Below are 19,520 nucleotides of genomic sequence, written 5' to 3' on the forward strand. Positions count from 1 at the left end.
TGGCTGAATGTCTGCAAATATTTGGGCGGGTCACAAGATAGACATACCAAATCTGTCTGATTTGTTGTGGCTAGTTTCCATATGTGTAGTGACATTATCGAAATATCCCCTCATAGTTTTGAATATCAATTTCAAAAATGTAATGGCCATGTTGTTGTAAATTTAGCAAAATACTATCATGAGGACTTCTTCAAATATAACCAGTTATCCAGCTCCATCTAAGTGACAACCATGTTGGAATTGATCTCAGATTGTTGTTAACCGAGAGAAAATGGGGGAGATAAAGTCTCCTCCCCCAACGATTGTGCTCTGATCGGAGGCACCCGATCGATTTTTGGTTTGGTCCACCTAGCGTCACATATACAAAGGAGGTCAAGCTGTACTTGCAAGACAAAAGATCATGTTTTCTTTAGTTCTAAATAAAAGGATTACGCTAAAAAGCTATACCTTGTACCTAAATTCCATATGCTAAACTAGTTGGCATGAAGGAAGTTGTCTTTTGTCTTGCGTCAAGATGGCAATGGGGCCCTGAAACCCGCGTCCCCGCGGGTTTACCCTATTAGGGGACGGGGATGAGCGACTTTCTATCCCCGCGGGGCTGCTCGTGGGTACATTATTAAACCCGACATGTTTCGCGGGTTTAAACCCGTTTGAGTACTACCCGAACCCGAAACCCGACAAAACCCATCAAAATACATTATTCAGCACGCACCGATCCATATTGACTCAAGTGGCCCAAAGCCACAGTGCCCGAGGAGCCGAGCCCCACAGCATCAAGGCCCTGGAGTACAAACCAACCCCTCACTCGGTCGTTGCAGTGTTGCTCGCTCTTTAGGACTCTCTCTCCCACACAACACGACACCTAAACCTAAACCTAGGTCACCCAGCCGTCGCCTGCTGCTGTAATATGCTCCTGTTTTTCTTCCAAATGTTGTTGTTTTCATTGACTGCTCGTGGGGACGGGTTTCCCGTGGGTTTTGAAACCCGATGGGTTTAGGGTACGAGCAAAAATTTAACCCCGCGCACATTGATGGGAACGGGGACGGGTTTGCGATTTTCTCGTGGGGATGGGTTTGGGCAAGCAAAGCCCGGTGGGTTTCGTCCCCGTTGCCATCTTGATTCTTGCGAGACATCATTGAGCAATCATTTGGTTATCTTTGAGATGAAATGTTGTATGGTTCATGGCAGCCAAGCTACTCGACCAAGAAGCAAGAATGATAATTATGCATATATATGTATTTGCATAGGCAATTCGTGATAAACACTTGGGATGGTTTGAGGGAGCAAAGTATGCCCTAAGATGTGTCGCGCAAGTGTGGATATGGACTATGGAGAAGCACTAAACTCTGACTAGTAGAATGTCCGTGCGTTGCTACGGGCACATGTCGAATGCTTGTGCATTGCCATAGAATAATAACAATAAATATTATAAGCATGGTGGCATCTATTCTCCATCATACAGCGACAAATAGAAACTCTATTCCACTTCTTTCCTTCTCGGCAATCTTCGTGTCTTTAACCAGCCGTATCGCTCGCCACCAAATATATGCCATCCATGATTAAATAGTACAAGGTACACAAAGCTTACAATGGCTTAGACTTGTAATGCACGTCTTAATTTTAGCAATAATAACATCATCGATGCAACCTTCAATAATAAGTTGATTGTAAATAGAAAAAGTTTGGTTTATCTTAAATCAATACTTCTTTTACAATGCCATGAACCTGGTGTCAGTAGAAAACTCTAAAACACCCAATGCAATGGGAAGAAAAAATCGAATATATCATTTTTTTAGAGAAAAAGATCTCATGAAGATCAAGTATTCACCTCTCTTCAATTCATACGTGATTGCCTCCGAACAACAAACTTACACAGGGATATTGATCAAAATATGATTGTATTTCACGTGCATGAGTGTAGTGCGTTGGTTGTGAGTGCTTGAGTCAAATAATATACTCCCTCCTTTCCATATTATTTGTCTTCAATTTGTCTACATATGGATATATCTAACCTAGACTACAAACTTCAGAAGGGGCTCGCATGGATGACCCAACCACTAATAAGATTACATCACAAAAAACGATATAACTGTGGAGAGGAAGCACGGAGCCACAAAGCAACAATGAATAGTCGAGCACAACACCGAGGACATGACAGTTTCGATTTTGCATACGGGCTTGATAGGAGAAGGTTGCAAGCCACGCAACGACGTAGTTCAACGCAACATTCAGGGAGCACCGCTTGCTGAAAACTGTCCTCATAGCCATTGTTGCCGCAGTGGCCTCGCCGCCCACAGCTCTGACTTCTTTGTGACAGTCAGAAACCAGCAAAGGCACACACATGGGTGCACCGGACCTTCGATGCTAGAAGGACAAGACGCAACCCCGCTCTGCTTGCTAACATTCTCGTTCAGGTGAATGTACTGATTGTATATACATGAGATATTCACATGTACGCCAGAAATCCACTATCATAAATAAAACACTTAGTCTACAAATAGACATTAGATAAAAAAGAAGCAAAGTGTATCGCGGGCTTATTAATGTTTTGGCGAAAGAAGAACAGAACAATTTACATATGTACAACAACTTTCGCATCACAAACCTAAGGCACCTGAGGAGATATGGATGACAACAGCAGCATGTGACAGTAATCCACTAATCACTGCTATCATCCAGTACAGAAATAAATCTTGAATCTGCACAAACAATTGATGTCATGAAGTGCAAAAACTAAAGCTTGAAGCTTTGCAAAATATCAACTGATTTAGAGAACTAATTCGGTAGATTTAAAACAATTATATGGGACAATATTCAGGAGACATAGTTATCCATTCAATTAAACAATCACGCAAACAGGGAAGAAAATACTCATATCCAAAGATCGGCTTCTCTCAACATTGAGATTTAAATGAATGAGAACCCTTAAATCTATGTCTGTATTTGCTTGTATTTTCAGAGATGTGCCCGCAAACTTGTTTAGTCATCAATTCAACAGATATGCATTTCCATTGTAAAATTATTCCTTGCAGGGTACACCTGTGCAACTAATCAATTCAACAGATATGCATTTCCATTGTAAAATTATTCCTTGCAGGGTACACCTGTGCAACTAACAAGTATTTCTAAACACCCGCAAAAAACAAGTATTTCTATAAAACAAATATTACCATCTTATTACTAACAGCCACATCAATGGCCGAGTTACAGAGCACAAGGGAGGAAGAGTGGTAGGAGAAGGAAACCGAGAGATTTATCGAGCCGGCGAGGAAGAAGATAGAAAGGATCGCCAACCACCAGTTGGTAAGCTGGCCATGAAATTTATACGCATAGCAGGAAAATGACCATAACATATTGGGAGAAAAAAGTACATAGACATTTCCAACATTTACTAGAAGAAAAATATACTTTATAACATACTCTAAAACAATGTCTAGAATTATGTATAATATCATTGATTGTGTTTTTTCTTACCCTCCTAAGGTAAATAACAGATTCGTCGCGGTGCTCGATTATAACAAATACATGCTAGGTGATGTATTATGCAAACAAAATGTAGTACATTGCATCATCTGTACAAACAAATACATGCTAGGTAACAGATTTTTGTTTTGTTTTGCATGATGAGTGGATTACTGCCACATCCGGTTTGAAGCATACAGTTTCAGGTTTGTATATACGTGAACCTCAGCTGAATATGTCCCTATATACGTGAACCTGGTGTAGAATTTTGAATGTCCCTATATATGTGGCCCTGGCGTAGGATTATCAAACGCCTGTAAACATACATATGCAGGATTTTGATTGCCTCGAATCTCTCTACTCCTTAGGTCGTCCCTTCTAAATGACAAGGAAAGCTAGTTACAGATATGAGAATAAGATAGGGTCCAAGTAAATTTAATGTTCCCATTTCGGACTCTCAAAATGCACAGGTCCAATAAGATAAAACTATTGATCTAACCTAACAAAGCGTGAGGGGAAGAAAAGATAAATTTCAGAGTACCTAAGTTTTTTTTCACTATGAGTAGAGGAGCGAGGCGTTGGACCTGTGCAACGCAAAGGGCATATGCAATCTTACTAAGTTGATGAAGGAGTCTTATAGGTATTCCTTTTGGAGCTTCACACAGAACTCGAAGTCTTTGTCATCCAGAAGTACTATAAATATCATTTGTCAAAGGAGTAACATGGATGATCAATGAAATGAGAAATGAAATCAGCATGAAATATTACCATATATAGATCAATGTTCCCATCCTTACTCACACTAAAATGAACGAATCCCTGACTGCGGCTGTGAAGAGGGTGGATGTTGGCTTTTACTGGCCAATTTCAAAGTCATAGGCAGAAGAATTTCGATGAACCACTAAACAATCAATGTAAATTTGGACCTAAAATAAAGAAACAAAGTATTTAACCCACTTTCTTTCATTTCCCAATGGGCTATCATCAGATAAGGACAATAAAGACAGCAATGTAAATATGGTATAGGCAACAATGACTATGGAAAATAAATAGCATGGACACGTTTTACTCTATACATAAATATCCACACTTTAGTGAAAAAGGTAGACACGCTAAGCTGATCCATGTGCGACCAAACTAAGAAAAGAGAAAAAAATCCAAATGGATTTCAGCAAACATATCTGATTAAAACTAACCGTTTCCACTGTTTATTTTAACAAACAAAATAGCTCTCTACATCCCTCTATATTGTCTTGTTATATATCTACCAAATGGAGCAAAATGTTATCCTAAATAACTTACAGACATCAATTTGTGCTTCAAAAACTAATGTGAATTTAGTTACTAAAAATTTATAACCTACTCATAAAAATGAGATCAAGGCTCGGCGTCAAGTGGTTGCTGTACCTGCAGAATGTTGTGATTTTTTGAGTCCGACTGCTACTCTCGTACAGTATCAAATATACAGAATAACCTGGCCAATTGCAGTGAATTGTTGAGATGCTATAGAGAATATCCAAGCCAATAGTGATTAAACAACAACATAAGAAAAGAGCATGAGCGAACCAAGAACATCAACTGGATGGCTTAAATTATCAAATAGATCAATCAAAACTACTGATCGAGCAGCTATGCTGAGAAGATGTTGAGCGTGGAGCACCCTGATGCTTCTGCCACCGAGCATGCACTCCGGTCCTGCACGTATATCCACCATGTAGTAACACATACAAAGGACTGTTAATTTCTACTGTCGCCAGCAGATTGATTGCAAGGAAGGCGGGGTTGACCTTGTAAAAGACTGAAGATCTTTCGGCCTTGTTGAAGCCAGCATGAAGGGCAAGGAGAGAAGGGCATACCTCGGTGGTCATCGCCGCATCCTCAGCTACAATCTACCTGCAATTCGTCGAGAGGGTGTCGGAGATGTTGCTGCAAACTGGAACATAAGAAGAAAAAAAAAAGCAATGCCATCCTTAGGATCAAACTGGAGCTCCTCTACATCCTCTAGACCTGGAGCGCAAACACAATTTTAATCATTTGAGCAACTCATATCAGCAGGCATATAATGATGGATTAGTGCTCACTCACCTTTGCCAGTGCAGTTTCTGATTAAACTATTTGGATGGAACATTCCAGACTCTCATCTGCTGAGAGAAAAAACTCATATGTCAGCATTGACATTGTGCTACGTCCGAGAGCATCCAATATATGGATCAATAGCCAAAATAAAGAAAACAAGCATGAATCGAGGGGATGAGATGAGTCAAAGTGGTATTTGCAATCAACAAGACATAGTGTAGACTAATCAAGTCTCTTCTCTATGCACCTCTATTGGGTCTGCAAAAAATGAAGAGCAATCTTGTGCCTTTATATAAGTTCATATTACATAGGAAAAACTATCACATGAGAACAATCCCATAAATACAAGACATCCGTGTTGCATATGAGGATTTGACATGTAGGCATTTCCTTTTTGTTCCTAGTAGACATGACAGAAAAAAATATCAGCTTCCAAAACTTCTTTCAAGCAAACTTTGGACTTTAAACCAAATACCAAATCTTATTTAGTTATAAAGAATATGTATTAGATGCAATGCTTTATAGTATTAGCTTAAATCATTGGAAGCATCAGCAAGTCCTTTTGCTACAGCTTTCATATCCTTCATCATGCACCTTGTAGATTGAACTTTTTCAGCCAAGAGGCTTCAAATGTCTACAAAACTATTTAAGCACAGGTAGTGCACTATAAGGCGAAACTATTAGCATAGATAGTGTGCTATAAGGCAAATCTATTAGCACAGTGTATTAAGTGGATATATCTGACCATCCAGAACCATCTATGTGATCAATCGTTCGGAAAAACTACCAAAAGTATGCAAAAGAAAGCACGTTATATTCAGTAAACACCGGAAACTGTATTCTTAAGTAAACGAATTTTAAGAAATCCATAAGCCCAAAAGCGGATTAGGATCAGATCAGAAATGCTTTGAGCTGTAGGATATCCCCTAATGCCCAAGAGAGGTGACAACAAAAATCTAAGCTATGCCAAAAGTACAGGGAAGGAAGCTTTTAGACAAAGTTGTATTCCCTCCGTCCCAAAATAAGTGTCTCAACTCTAATATAACTTTATATTAAAGTTAGTACAAAGTTGAGAGACTTATTTTGGGACAGAGGGAGTAGTAAGCAAGCATCGGAAAGTTTCTAAGATGTGTGCAGCCTGCGGAATATACACTGTGGGCATATAAAAGGTAGTACTTTGACATGTATTGGAGTAGACATGCAATTTAAAAGCTAATAATTTGTCATGAGCTCCTCTACATAACTTGTAACATGGCTCATATTAGCTTGAAAACCCAAAAGATACTGGCAACAGTATGTGTAAAAGAACTATGCTTGTCCAAGACCAACAGCAATAGAAGTGCTACTCCACTGGACAAACAAGCGACAGTCCAACTTAAAAATATCATAGTAATACTGACACTTGATTTGTCGCCTTGAATTGAAGAATTACTATGGACAATAAATAAAAGGGTTGAATGACCATCAGCATTGTGCAAAAAGAGAACATTTCAGGCAGATGGGGAAGAGTGCCCAAACCTCCACCAAGCAGTTACTTCTGTAGCTACAATTCTTTCTCTTGTTTCAGGAAGAAGGGTGTAGCGATCCCTCACGAATCCTTCAAATCCAGACTGAGATAGATAGTGATGAGAATTCAATATTTATTACTTGCACCTGAAGCCTATTTCCGTAATACTAAAGTAAAACAGTTCCGCTTCAGCTAAAACTAATTAAATTATTTTGCTTATGTGACACTACATCTAACAAAATTCCTGCCTGCTGACATGTTGCATTCGATCCCAAAAAGAATGAATACATGACATATTGACATAGCTGTAGCATGCCCATTCCTATTTCAACGGTCTTCTACAAGGACCGTCTCATATCCCATCAACCATGGAAAAACTTCTGGTAAGGCTACAGATGCCTTCGTACTTAATAATCTCCTATAAATCCCTATCATATTAGAGCTCAAGCAGAGTTGGAGAAATATGCAGAGTCCAGAATTTAGCAGGAACTACAAGGTCTGTTTCTTTGGGAATGGTGGCAAAAGGACCAAGACAAGTTAGTGAAAGAAACACCTGAGTTGTCTTTAGCAGGGAGTATCCTTGTATCCCAGAATTTATAAGCAGGCTTCCAGACTTCTTCACGGTGACCTCTGTGGTGTGCTTTTCAGAACCAAGTTTGAATCCTGAAAAGAAGTCCATTGTATAAGTAATTAGATAACTCTGAAATGATTCATCAGGGAGGGACTTTTTCCTTTACCATGACATTTTGCAATATACCAATGTGAATATTTACCACAGTAAATGTAAGAAAGTTATTTGTCAAAACAAAAACAAAATTAGCAAATAATTCAGAAGAAACAGTCTGCTCAATTATCATAATCCTCCTTTTTGACTATTAGTGGATCTACCAGGAATATAAGTTTTAAGGAGAAAATAGAAGACATACAGGAATATAAGTTATTTGTCAGCACTAAAATCAACCCATTAGAATAGTGGAGCAGAGTAGACCAGGGAGGGAACCGGTGGCTTACCAGATTGCCGGAGTGGAAGGAGAACCCCACCCCCCCACCCCCCACCCCCCGCGCGCACACACACAACATGCAACCTGTAGCCGGCTCTGTTGTGGACCTGTGTGTGTGAGGAAACCTCGCCAGGGAATCACAAATCGAAACCGCATCAGGGAACCATGACCGCCACATGAAGAATCACAAGATACATATATCACTAACATTAATTGGCTACTGACTAAATCATAACACACGCAAAAAAAACAGTTGTATACAGCATAAGGCCAAACAAATCATCATGTGAATCTCATCCTTGACATATGTACAGCAGAGGCCTTGATGTGTCAAGAACCCTTGACACATCAAAAGTTGCAAACACTTTGATGCGAATCTCATCATTCTATCGTCAAGTAAATAGCTGCAAACAATCCGATCCGTGAAGAAGAGTTTTTACAAAATATGGCACATACAAGAATCTTGTAGGAATCACTGACATGGACAAGATCAGAGCTAATTTAGCACTTGAGGGCCTATAAAACTGAAACATGTTTCTCTGATGCCTTTTTTAGGTGATAGAAACAAGAAAAGGCATTGCAAGTACAGTAGAGCAGAGCAAGGCAGAGGAGGGAACCTGTGGCTTACCATCTTGCCGGAGTAGAAGAAGAACAGGGGCGAAACTGTCGCAAGCAGCAGGCATCACAATTTGCACGTGTGAATGACAAACATGAACTCGTGCAGCCGTACCCGCAGACGTAACCGACACACAAAGAATCGCAAGATACATATCTCAATAACCTTGCTTGGCTGCTCTCTAAATCATAAATAAAACACAGAAAATTTGAGTGTGAGTCTCACGTCGCATTTGTTCAGAGCTGACTTTTTTAGGTTATAAAAAAATCATTGAAAAACTGAAACTCGTACAAGAACAGTGGAGCAGAGTAGAGCAGGTAGGGAACCGGTGGCTTACCAGATTGCCAGAGTGGAAGAAGAATCCCCCCGCACGCGGCACCACACGCAGCCGGCTCTGTCATGCACCTGCGTGTGTGAGGGAACCTCGTCAGGGAATCACAAATCTAAACAGCATCAGGGAACCATGACCGGCACACGAAGAAAGAATCACAAGATACATATTATCACTGACATTGATTGGCTACTGACTAAATCATAAAACACAAAAAGTAATTCAGTTGTATACAGTACAGCATAAGGCCCAAACAAAACAAATTATCATGTGAATCTCATCCTTGACACATGTACAGCAGAGGCTTTGATGTCATGACAAGTTGCAAACACTTTCACATCCTTGTCTCATCAAGTAAATAGCTGCAAACACATTGATGTGTCAAGAACAGTTTTTTTTCACAAAATTTGGCACATACAAGAAGTCAAGAACCCTTGTAGGAATAGCTGGTATAGACAAGAGCAGGGCTAATTTAGCACTTGTTGATAAGCTATAAAAACTGAAAGCCTACAGAACTGAAACGTGTTTCTCTGGTTCAGACCGGCCTTTTTTAGGTGATATAGAAACTTGAAAGATATTGCAAGTAGAGTGGAGTAGAGGAGGGAACCGGTGGCTTACCATCGTGCCGGAGTGGAAGAAGAACAGGGGCGCCGGAGGAGAGGCCGTCAGGGTGGAAGAACGGGAGTCCCCACGGTCGGTGTTGTGTTGTTGTGGAGAAGGAGCCGACCGTCGGTGTCGTCTCACGGCAACTCCTCCTGGTGGTCCGCCTCCGTCGTCAGACGAGACCCCCATCAGTGCGTCCGTCCATGGAGGACTCCGATCTCCTTCCCATCCACGGCGAGGCAGAGATAGAGGTGGGAATCACGCACCGCGGCGGCCGGGAACGCCATGGCCGCTGCTTGATGTGGGGCCTGGGCAGGGAGAGGGTGAGGGCAGCGGCGGCGGGGGTGGGCGGTGGATGGGAGCGGCCATGTCGGAGGGAGAGGGGACCGAGATGCAGACGGCTGCCCCTGGAGACGGGAGACGAGGTAGGACTTAAATGACGGTGCTTGATGAACTACTGCTAATTCATCGACGCGCCATCCTCGTCGCCTCTGCTGGCATATCGGACGACGGACCACAGCGCCTTCCTCCTCGTGTCCACCTCGATCATCCAGATCCGCCCGTCGCCGTCGTCGACGCCAATGAGGCGCCGCTTCTCGCTCCTCAGCATGAGGCAGACTGCGTCGGGCTCGTCTATGCTGACGACCGGGTACTCTGCCGAGACGCGTGGGAGGGGCTCGCTGCCCGGGAGCGCCCAGAGCTCGTCCGAGTAGAACACGCCGTCCTCCTTCCACGACATGCCGTCGTCCACATTGAGAGTCCAGGTGGTGACGCTGAACGAGAAGCGGGAGCGATGGCAGTTGCTCCAGGGCTCTATGCTCACCAGCTTCACCACGCCACCAGCCGTGACGCCGAGGGTCCGGGTTCGCTTGATGGAAACCCCCCGATCGTGGTAGTCTCGCGGCCGCACCGCGGCACATAACGGTGCACGGGGTTCGCGTCCAACACGTTGCACAGCACCAAGCCGACATAGTAGTCCACCCAGCACAAGAACCTGCCGGCGATGGGGACGACCGCGGCGGAGAGCCACGATTCCGGCACTCCGGCGGCCGGCACCCGCTTGATCTTCCACTCGAGGTGGTTGACGGTGCCAAGACGCAGCACACAGAGCTCGTGCCACCACGAGCTCGCCCTCGCCACCGCGGAGGACGCCGGTCCCCTCCGATGCCATTCGCCGCTGGTGGCTGTCTCTGTCGTATTGCATCGGAAGGTAGCAATGCGGGAGCAGCGACAGCGATACAAGAAGTGCTCAAATGGGCCACAGCTGTGCGGACTGCGGGTCGCTCACATCCCTCGTCCTGAAGAGGATGGCGCCTCCGTGGGCCGCCAGCGATGAGCTCCGGCAGCTCAAACACGTCGTAACCAGGCAGGTCCGTACAACCGACATAGAGGGGTGGAGTTTCTCGCCGGCGCCGCCAGCCGGAAAGAGGCGCGGATGCACTGGCCGGTGGAGGTTCGCGTGTACGCGACGGTGTTAGCCTGGGCACGGAGGGAGTCACTGAGGTCCCCATAGTCGTCGAGAATCACCCAGCCACGATCGGCGGCGGCGGCGGGCGAATTGGAGGGCTTCGTTTCCATCGCTGCTGGGATCGGTTCTCTCGATATCGGTTTTGGCCTCGTAGGGCATCTTCAGCCGCGCTCCTAGGAAGACCTTTCCAGATTTTTTCACGCCGGCGTTGAAAAAACGGCCCAGTCGCGTCTCCAGAAGCATGATTTTCATTGACTTGGGCCAAAAACAACGCCAGCAGACCCAGGCCGAACCCGGCGCGCTGGGGGGCGCCCGGGGGCGCCGGGGCGAGCTGTTTTGGCACGAAAAAGCCGCGGGCCAGCCGCGTCAGCGACTCGGCGCCTCGTCTTCCCCCAACGGCCTCGGTTTCCGCGGGGAATCAATGGCAAGGCTGCCGCCGGTCAGCCTTACCATTGATTCCTCACGGGTGGCACGTCACGGGACAGCGCGCCGACGCCTCCCCTCCCTCGCACACGTACACACGGGCGCGGCGCGGCTAAAAGCCGGTGGCCTCCACTCGCCTGTGCCCATACCAGCTCCGCCCCTCGCCGCCGTCCAGCCCCTCCCTCTCCCTACCTCTCCCGAGCGCCGCCCCCCAGCCCCTCCCTCTACCTCTCCCGAGCCCGCCCAGCCCCGTCGTCGCCATGGCAGAACGCTTCCCTGGAGACGAGGCGGCAGCCAACGGCTTCGACCGTCGTTCGCTCCACGAACAGGAGTCCTGACTCCTGTTCCAGGCGAACATCCCGGCGCCGCCGGACATGCGCGCCGAGCCGACGGGGTGGAGACTCAGTGCCGGGGGAGTGCCCATTCCCCCGTTGCCCGACGTCGCGGCGAAGCCGAAGTACTTCGCCGAGAAAGTCGAGGTCGTGCGCGCCTCCCTCACCGACGCGCAACTCTCCCTCCCCCAGTACGCCGCCGACAACCACGCGGCATGGGCGGCGTATTTCGAGCGCCGCCAGCAGCAGCGCTTGGCGTCCACCAACGGTGCGCCGGTGGTCGGTGGCCGGCAGAACAGCGAGGGGCGCCACCTGTGGTGGGGCATCCCTGGCCGCACACTCGAGGGCGTGCTCACATACCTCGAGGGCGGCAACGACCCGCCGTTGGCGTACCCCCCGGCGAGGGTGGCCGCCCCGGCGCAGCACCGACGCGCCGGGCCGTGGGCGCCAAGGAGGTTCGGGTCCTCCTCCTCCCGATCCTCGTGGCACTCCTCCGGCACTCCGGCCCTGCTCGGCGTCAAGGCCGAGCCCGCGGCGGAGACGCCGCTCGGCCGGCGCACTCGCAGCGCCGGCATCGTCATCAACGAGGGCGGCCGGCGCGCCTCCCCCTCGTCGGCTCCTCCGCGCTTCGTCAAGCCAAAGACGGAGCCAGGGCTGGCGCCGGTGAAGACGGAGCCGAGGCTGGCGCCGGTGAAGGCGGAGTTCGAGGACGACAACGCGGCCCTAGAATGGGCGCGTCAGGACTCCATTGCGATGGAGAAGGCGCGCCGGGAGAAGGAGAAGGAGCGCCAGTGCGCCGCCCTACGCCGCTTCGAGGAGCGCCGACGCAGCCGCGATGAAGGCGGGGTCGTCGTCTTATGCGACAGCGACGACGACGACGACGCGTCGCCGCCAGTCCGCCATGGCGACGCCGGGCAGGGGTCCAGCAAGGGCGCCCCCGTCAAGGAGGAGAAGGCCGGCGACGACGATGACGGCGACGGCGGTGACGATTTCAGCCCCTTTCTTTTTTTAGATTAGGTTAATGTAATGAAAATGCGCGAATTTCGTCAAAATTTGCCATGTTTGACCGAAATTTAACTAGTTTTTATCATAACTTCGCCGAACGGTCCTTCTTTTTTTTTAATACGCGCCTGGGGCGGCCCTGGGGGCCGACGGCTGGGGACCGACTCGCCCCCATGGCCAATTTTTGCGCCGGCTCACCCCCAAGCGGCGCTTTTTGACGCCCCCTGGGGGGCCAACGGCTGGAGATGCCCTTATAAGTTCGGGCCGACTATTGTTCGATCCAGGCAAAACAAAATTCAAAATACTATGGCACTTTTTAACTAAACAGTAAAAAAACCAAGTTTGCAATATTATGTAGATCAAATTTCATGAACTTGTCATGGCAAAAAAAGAGAATATTTGCCATGTCCTAGAGAACACGAAAATCCATGCAAATTGCCATGTGATTATGTCCAATCATTTTTGCAACAAATTGCCACATTTTATAGATCAAGATTCATGAAATTGCCATGGCAAATTAAAAAGGTAAATTTGCCATTAGTAATAAAAAGTAAAATCGCCATGTACGTATTTAAAAGTTTTTTTTCATGGCAATTAGTTAAAAAGAGTTAAATTTTCCATGGGAATTAAGTTAAATTTGCCATGGAAAATTGAAAAGGTGAATATGCGATGGAAAAATAAAATGTAAAATTGCCACGTATGTAGAAGTAAATTTGCCATGATAATTAGGCTAAAATTGTCATGTCAAATTTAAAGAGGTTAAACTGTGTTGCAAAAAAAGAAGGTAAAAACTGACATGGCTATAAAAGTAAATTTACCATTCTACAATTTAAGTTTTCCATGTTCTTAAAAAAACGTAAAGCGTTAGGAAGATCAAATTTGCCATGGCAAAAAAAAGAACGCAAGTAACCATGGCAACATTCTTGGAATATATATATGGCGAAGATACTACAAAAAGTTGCCATCATGGCAAACATATAGTTTTAGTTTGCCATGGCAAAAATGCATCTTAAGTTGCAATGATATCGTAGTAAAAATTTGCCATGGCAAATACTAAATTGCAAGATTTCATGGCAAAAAAAAAGAACATAAGTAACCATGGCAACATTCTTGGAAAAATAGAAATGACAAAGGCACTACATAAATCTTCCATCATGGCAACATACAGTTTTAGTTATAAAAAAGGTGACATGTTATGTCCATAACATTTGCCATGTCAAAAACATTAAGGATTTGGTATAAGAACAGTTTGTAGACTTCAAATTCTGGTCAGTACAAAAACATGTCTAAATTTTCCATGAACTATAGAACATTTTTTTGGCATCTTCTCCATGAACTAGAATTCATCTATAGGAAATTTTCTGCCATGGCACCTATGCATACATCATGTGAACTTGATGGAAAAAAAGTTGGTTATGTTTCTCTGCCATGGCAAATAAACATGACATTTTGCCGTGGCAAACTTAAAAAATCGGTTATAGGAACAATTTCTAAAGTTACCATGTGTTCAAATACAGAAATTGCCATGATATGTACACCTAGTTTAAGAACTTTGAGAAATGAACATGGAAAGGCATGTTTTTTTCTTTTTTGCCATGAAATAGTTTATAGCTAACGGGGAACATACTTGCAATTGCCACAAAAGAAACATAGCTAAAAATGTTTGTAGTAATTGAACATAACTTAAGTAGTCAAGTCAATATGCCATGGTCAGTACTACTTGCACGTCAATTAGAAAAGTGAATACAATCAATTTGTCATGGTCGATTTGCCGCCTGGCCATTTATGAATTTGGCATGGTCAGTGCTTTTTTTTGCCATTGTTGGTACAATAAATTTGTCATCGCCAATGCAACAAAATTGCCATATGATCTTTTATGAATTTTCCATGGCAAAAATAATAAAGTTCACCATGGCCAATGCAATAAAGTTTCCATGTTTCTTAAAGTAATTCATGTTCGGGAACGTAGTAATTTTAAAAAAATTCCTACGCACACGCAAGATCATGGTGATGCATAGCAACGAGAGGGGAGAGTGTTGTCTACGTACCCTCATAGACCGACAGCGGAAGCGTTATGACAACGCGGTTGATGTAGTCGTACGTCTTCACGGCCCAACCGATCAAGCACCAAAACTACGGCACCTCCGAGTTTTAGCACACGTTCAGCTCGATGACGATCCCTGGACTCCGATCCAGCAAAGTGTCGGGGAAGAGTTTCGTCAGCACGACGGCGTGGTGACGATTTTGATGTTCTACCATCGCAGGGCTTCGCCTAAGCACCGCTACAATATTATCGAGGAGTATGATGGAAGGGGGCACCGCACACGGCTAAGAAAACGATCACGAGGATCAACTTGTGTGTGTAGAGGTGCCCCCTACTCCCGTATATAAAGGAGCAAGGGGGGAGGCCGGCCGGCCCTTGGGCGCGCCAAGGAGGAGGAGTCCTCCTTCTAGTAGGAGTAGGACTCCCCTCTTTCCTACTCCTACTAGGAGGGGGAAAGGAAGGGGGAGAGGGAGAAGGAAAGGGGGGCGCCGCCCCCCCCCCCCTCTCCTAGTCCAATTCGGACCAGAGGGGGAGGGGGCGCGCGGCCCACCCTGGCCGCCCCTCTCTCTCTCCACTAGGGCCCATAATGTTGGGTTTCGTAGTAATTTCAAAAAAATTCCTACGCACACGCAAGATCATGTGATGCATAGCAACGAGAGGGGAGAGTGATGTCTACGTACCCACGCAGACCGACTGCGGAAGCGTTGACGCAACGTAGTGGAAGTAGTCGTACGTCTTCACGATCCAACCGATCAAGTACCAAAACTACGGCACCTCCGAGTTCGAGCACACGTTCAGCTCGATGACGATCCCCGGACTCCGATCCAGCAAAGTGTCGGGGAAGAGTTCTGTCAGCACGACGGCGTGGTGACGATCTTGATGCACTACAGCAGCAGGGCTTTGCCTAAACTCCGCTACAGTATTATCGAGGAATATGGTGGCTGGGGCACCGCACACGGCTAAGGAATAGATCACGTGGATCAACTTGTGTGTTCTAGGGTGCCTCTACCTCAGTATATAAAGGACTAGAGGGGGGAGGCTGGCCAGCCACAGGAGGCACGCCAGGAGAGTCCTACTCCCTTTGGGAGTAGGATTCCCCCCCCCCCCCCAATCCTAGTTGGAATAGGATTCCTTGAGGGGGGAAAGAGAGAGAGGGGGCCGGCCACCTCTCCTAGTCCTAATAGGACTAGGGGAAGGGGGGAGGCGCACAGCCACCTTGGGCTGCCCCTTTCTCCTTTCCACTAAAGCCCACTAAGGCCCATATAGCTCCCGGGGGGTTCCGGTAACCTTCCGGTACTCTGGTAAAATCCCGATTTCACCCGGAACACTTCCGATATCCAAACATAGGCTTCCAATATATCAATCTTTACGTCTCGACCATTTCAAGACTCCTCGTCATGTCCCCGATCTCATCCGGGACTCCGAACTCCTTCGGTACATCAAAACTCATAAACTCATAATATAACTGTCATCGAAACCTTAAGCGTGCGGACCCTACGGGTTCGAGAACCATGTAGACATGACCGAGATACGTCTCCAGTCAATAACCAATAGCGGGACCTGGATGCCCATATTGGCTCCTACATATTCTACGAAGATCTTTATCGGTCACACCGCATAACAACATACGTTGTTCCCTTTGTCATCGGTATGTTACTTGCCCGAGATTCGATCGTCGGTATCCAATACCTAGTTCAATCTCATTACCGGCAAGTCTCTTTACTCGTTCTGTAATACATCATCTCGCAACTAACTCATTAGTTGCAATGCTTGCAAGGCTTATGTGATGTGCATTACCGAGAGGGCCCAGAGATACCTCTCCGACAATCGGAGTGACAAAACCTAATCTCGAAATACGCCAACCCAACATGTATCTTTGGAGACACCTGTAGTACTCCTTTATAATCACCCAGTTACGTTGTGACGTTTGGTAGTACCCAAAGTGTTCCTCCGGTAAACGGGAGTTGCATAATCTCATAGTTATAGGAACATGTATAAGTCATGAAGAAAGCAATAGCAACATACTAAACGATCGGGTGCTAAGCTAATGGAATGGGTCATGTCAATCAGATCATTCAACTAATGATGTGACCTCGTTAATCAAATAACAACTCTTTGTCTATGGTTAGGAAACATAACCATCTTTGATTAATGAGCTAGTCAAGTAGAGGCATACTAGTGACACTCTGTTTGTCTATGTATTCACACATGTATTATGTTTCCGGTTAATACAATTCTAGCATGAATAATAAACAGTTATCATGAAATAAGGAAATAAATAATAACTTTATTATTGCCTCTAGGGCATATTTTCTTCAGTCTCCCACTTGCACTAGAGTCAATAATCTAGTTCACATCTTTATGTGATTGGTTCACATCTTCATGTGACTAACACCCAAAGAGTTTATTAGATTCAATAATCTAGTTCACATCGCTATGTGATTAACACCCAAAGAGTGATCATGTTTTGCTTGTGAGAGAAATTTAGTCAACGGGCCTGCCAAATTCAGATCCGTATGTATTTTGCAAAATTCTATGTCTACGATGCTCTGCACGGAGCTACTCTAGCTAATTGCTCCCACTTTCAATATGTATCCAGATTGAGACTTAGAATCATCTGGATCAGTGTCAAAAACTTGCATCGACGTAACCCTTTATGACGAACCCTTTTTGTCACGTCCATAATCGAGAAACATATCCTTATTTTACTAAGGATAATTCTGACCCTTGTCCAGTAATCTACTCCTAGATCACTATTGTACTCCCTTGCCAAATCAGTGCAGGGTATACAATAGATCTGGTATACAGCATGACATACTTTATAGAACCTATGGCCAAGGCATAGGGAATGACTTTCATTCTCTTTCTATCTTCTGCCGTGGTCGGGCTTTGAGTCTTACTCAACTTCACACCTTGCAATACAGGCAAGAACTCTTTCTTTGACTGCTCCATTTTGAACCACTTCAAAATCTTGTCAAGGTATGTACTCATTGAAAATCTTATCAAGCGTCTTGATCTATCTCTATAGATCTTGATACTCAATATGTAAGCAGCTTCACCGAGGTCTTTCTTTGAAAATTCCTTTCAAACACTCCTTTATGCTTTGCAGAATAATTCTACATTATTTCCGATCAATAATATGTCATTCACATATACTTATCAGAAATGTTGTAGTGCTCCCACTCACTTTCTTGTAAATACAGGCTTCACCGCAAGTCTGTATAAAACTATATGCTTTGATCAACTTATCAAGGCGTATATTCCAACTCTGAGATGCTTGCACCAGTCCATAGATGGATCGCTGGAGCTTGCATATTTTGTTAGCACCTTTAGGATTGACAATGGTTGTATCATATACAACTCTTCTTTAATAAATCTATTAAGGATTGTAGTTTTGTTATCCATTTGCCAGATTTCATAAAATGCGGCAATTGCTAACATGATTCGGACATATTTAAGCATAGATACGAGTGAGAAACTCTCATCGTAGTCAACACCTTGAACTTGTCGAAAATCTTTTGTGACAATTCTAGCTTTGTAGATAGTAACACTACTATCAGCGTCCGTCTTCCTCTTGAAGATCCATTTATTTTCTATGGCTTGCCGATCATCGGGCAAGTCAACCAAAGTCCATACTTTGTTCTCATACATGGATCCCATCTCAGATTTCATGGCCTCAAGCCATTTTGCGGAATCTGGGCTCATCATCGCTTCCTCATAGTTCGTAGGTTCGTTATGGTCTAGTAACATAACTTCCAGAACAAGATTACCGTACCACACTGGTGTGGATCTCACTCTGGTTTACCTACGAGATTCGATAGTAACTTGATCTGAAGTTACATGATCATCATCATTAGCTTCCTCACTAATTGGTGTAGTAGTCACAGGAACAGATTTCTGTGATGAACTACTTTCCAATAAGGGAGCAGGTACATTTACCTCGTCAAGTTCTACTTTCCTCCCACTCACTTCTTTCGAGAGAAACTCCTTCTCTAGAAAAACTCCTAATTTAGCAACAAAAGTCTTGCCTTCGGATTTGTGATAGAAGGTGTACCCAACAGTCTCCTTTGGGTATCCTATGAAGACATTTTTCTCCGATTTGGGTTTGAGCTTATTAGGATGAAACTTTTTCATATAAGCATCACAACCCCGAATTTTAAGAAACGACAACTTTGGTTTCTTGCCAAACCACAGTTCAGATTGTGTCGTCTCAACGGACTTAGATGGTGCCCTATTTAACGTGAATGCAACTGTCTCTAATGCATAACCCAAAACGATAGTGGTAGATCGGTAAGAGACATCATAGATCGCACTATATCTAATAAAGTACGGTTATGACGTTCGGACACACCATTACACTATGGTGTTCCAGGTGGCGTGAGTAGTGAAACTATTTCACATTGTTTTAATTGAAGTCCAAACTCGTAACTCAAATATTTTACCTCTGCGATCATATCGTAGAAACTTTTATTTTCTTGTCATGATGATTTTCCACTTCACTCTGAAATTCTTTGAACTTTCAAATGTTTCAGACTTATGTTTCATCAAGTAGATATCCCCATATCTGCTCAAATCATTTGTGAAGGTCAGAAAATAATGATACCTGCTACAAGCCTTAATATTCATCGGACCACATACATCAGTATGTATGATTA

At 44.9% G+C, this 19,520-nt stretch overlaps 1 protein-coding gene across 11 annotated transcripts; it reads right to left on the reverse strand.

Annotated features, from left to right (window-relative positions):
- Positions 1-2,453: 2,453 nt before the first annotated feature.
- On the reverse strand, positions 2,454-8,810 carry LOC123102052 (uricase-2 isozyme 1). Of its 11 annotated transcripts, XR_006448721.1 has the most exons (10): positions 8,057-8,111; positions 7,599-7,708; positions 7,057-7,135; positions 5,548-5,606; positions 5,319-5,469; positions 5,029-5,157; positions 4,870-4,936; positions 4,231-4,388; positions 3,105-4,155; positions 2,454-3,039 (listed from the first exon to the last, which is right to left on the reverse strand). XR_006448721.1 is itself a non-coding variant. In XM_044523328.1 (3 exons), exons 1-3 carry the CDS (start codon positions 8,727-8,729, stop codon positions 7,029-7,031), a joined length of 285 nt encoding a protein of 94 aa, XP_044379263.1. In that variant the 5' UTR covers positions 8,730-8,810; the 3' UTR covers positions 6,199-7,028. The 11 variants fall into 11 exon arrangements, 1 of the variants encoding a protein (XP_044379263.1); XR_006448722.1 differs by lacking the exon at positions 8,057-8,111 and adding an exon at positions 8,675-8,716 and having other exon boundaries at positions 4,870-5,157; XR_006448717.1 differs by having other exon boundaries at positions 4,870-5,157; positions 5,548-5,603.
- Between the last annotated feature and the right edge of the window lie 10,710 nt (positions 8,811-19,520).

The sequence above is a fragment of the Triticum aestivum genome, chromosome 5A (genome assembly GCF_018294505.1).
Source record: "Triticum aestivum cultivar Chinese Spring chromosome 5A, IWGSC CS RefSeq v2.1, whole genome shotgun sequence".
Lineage (NCBI taxonomy): Eukaryota > Viridiplantae > Streptophyta > Magnoliopsida > Poales > Poaceae > Triticum > Triticum aestivum.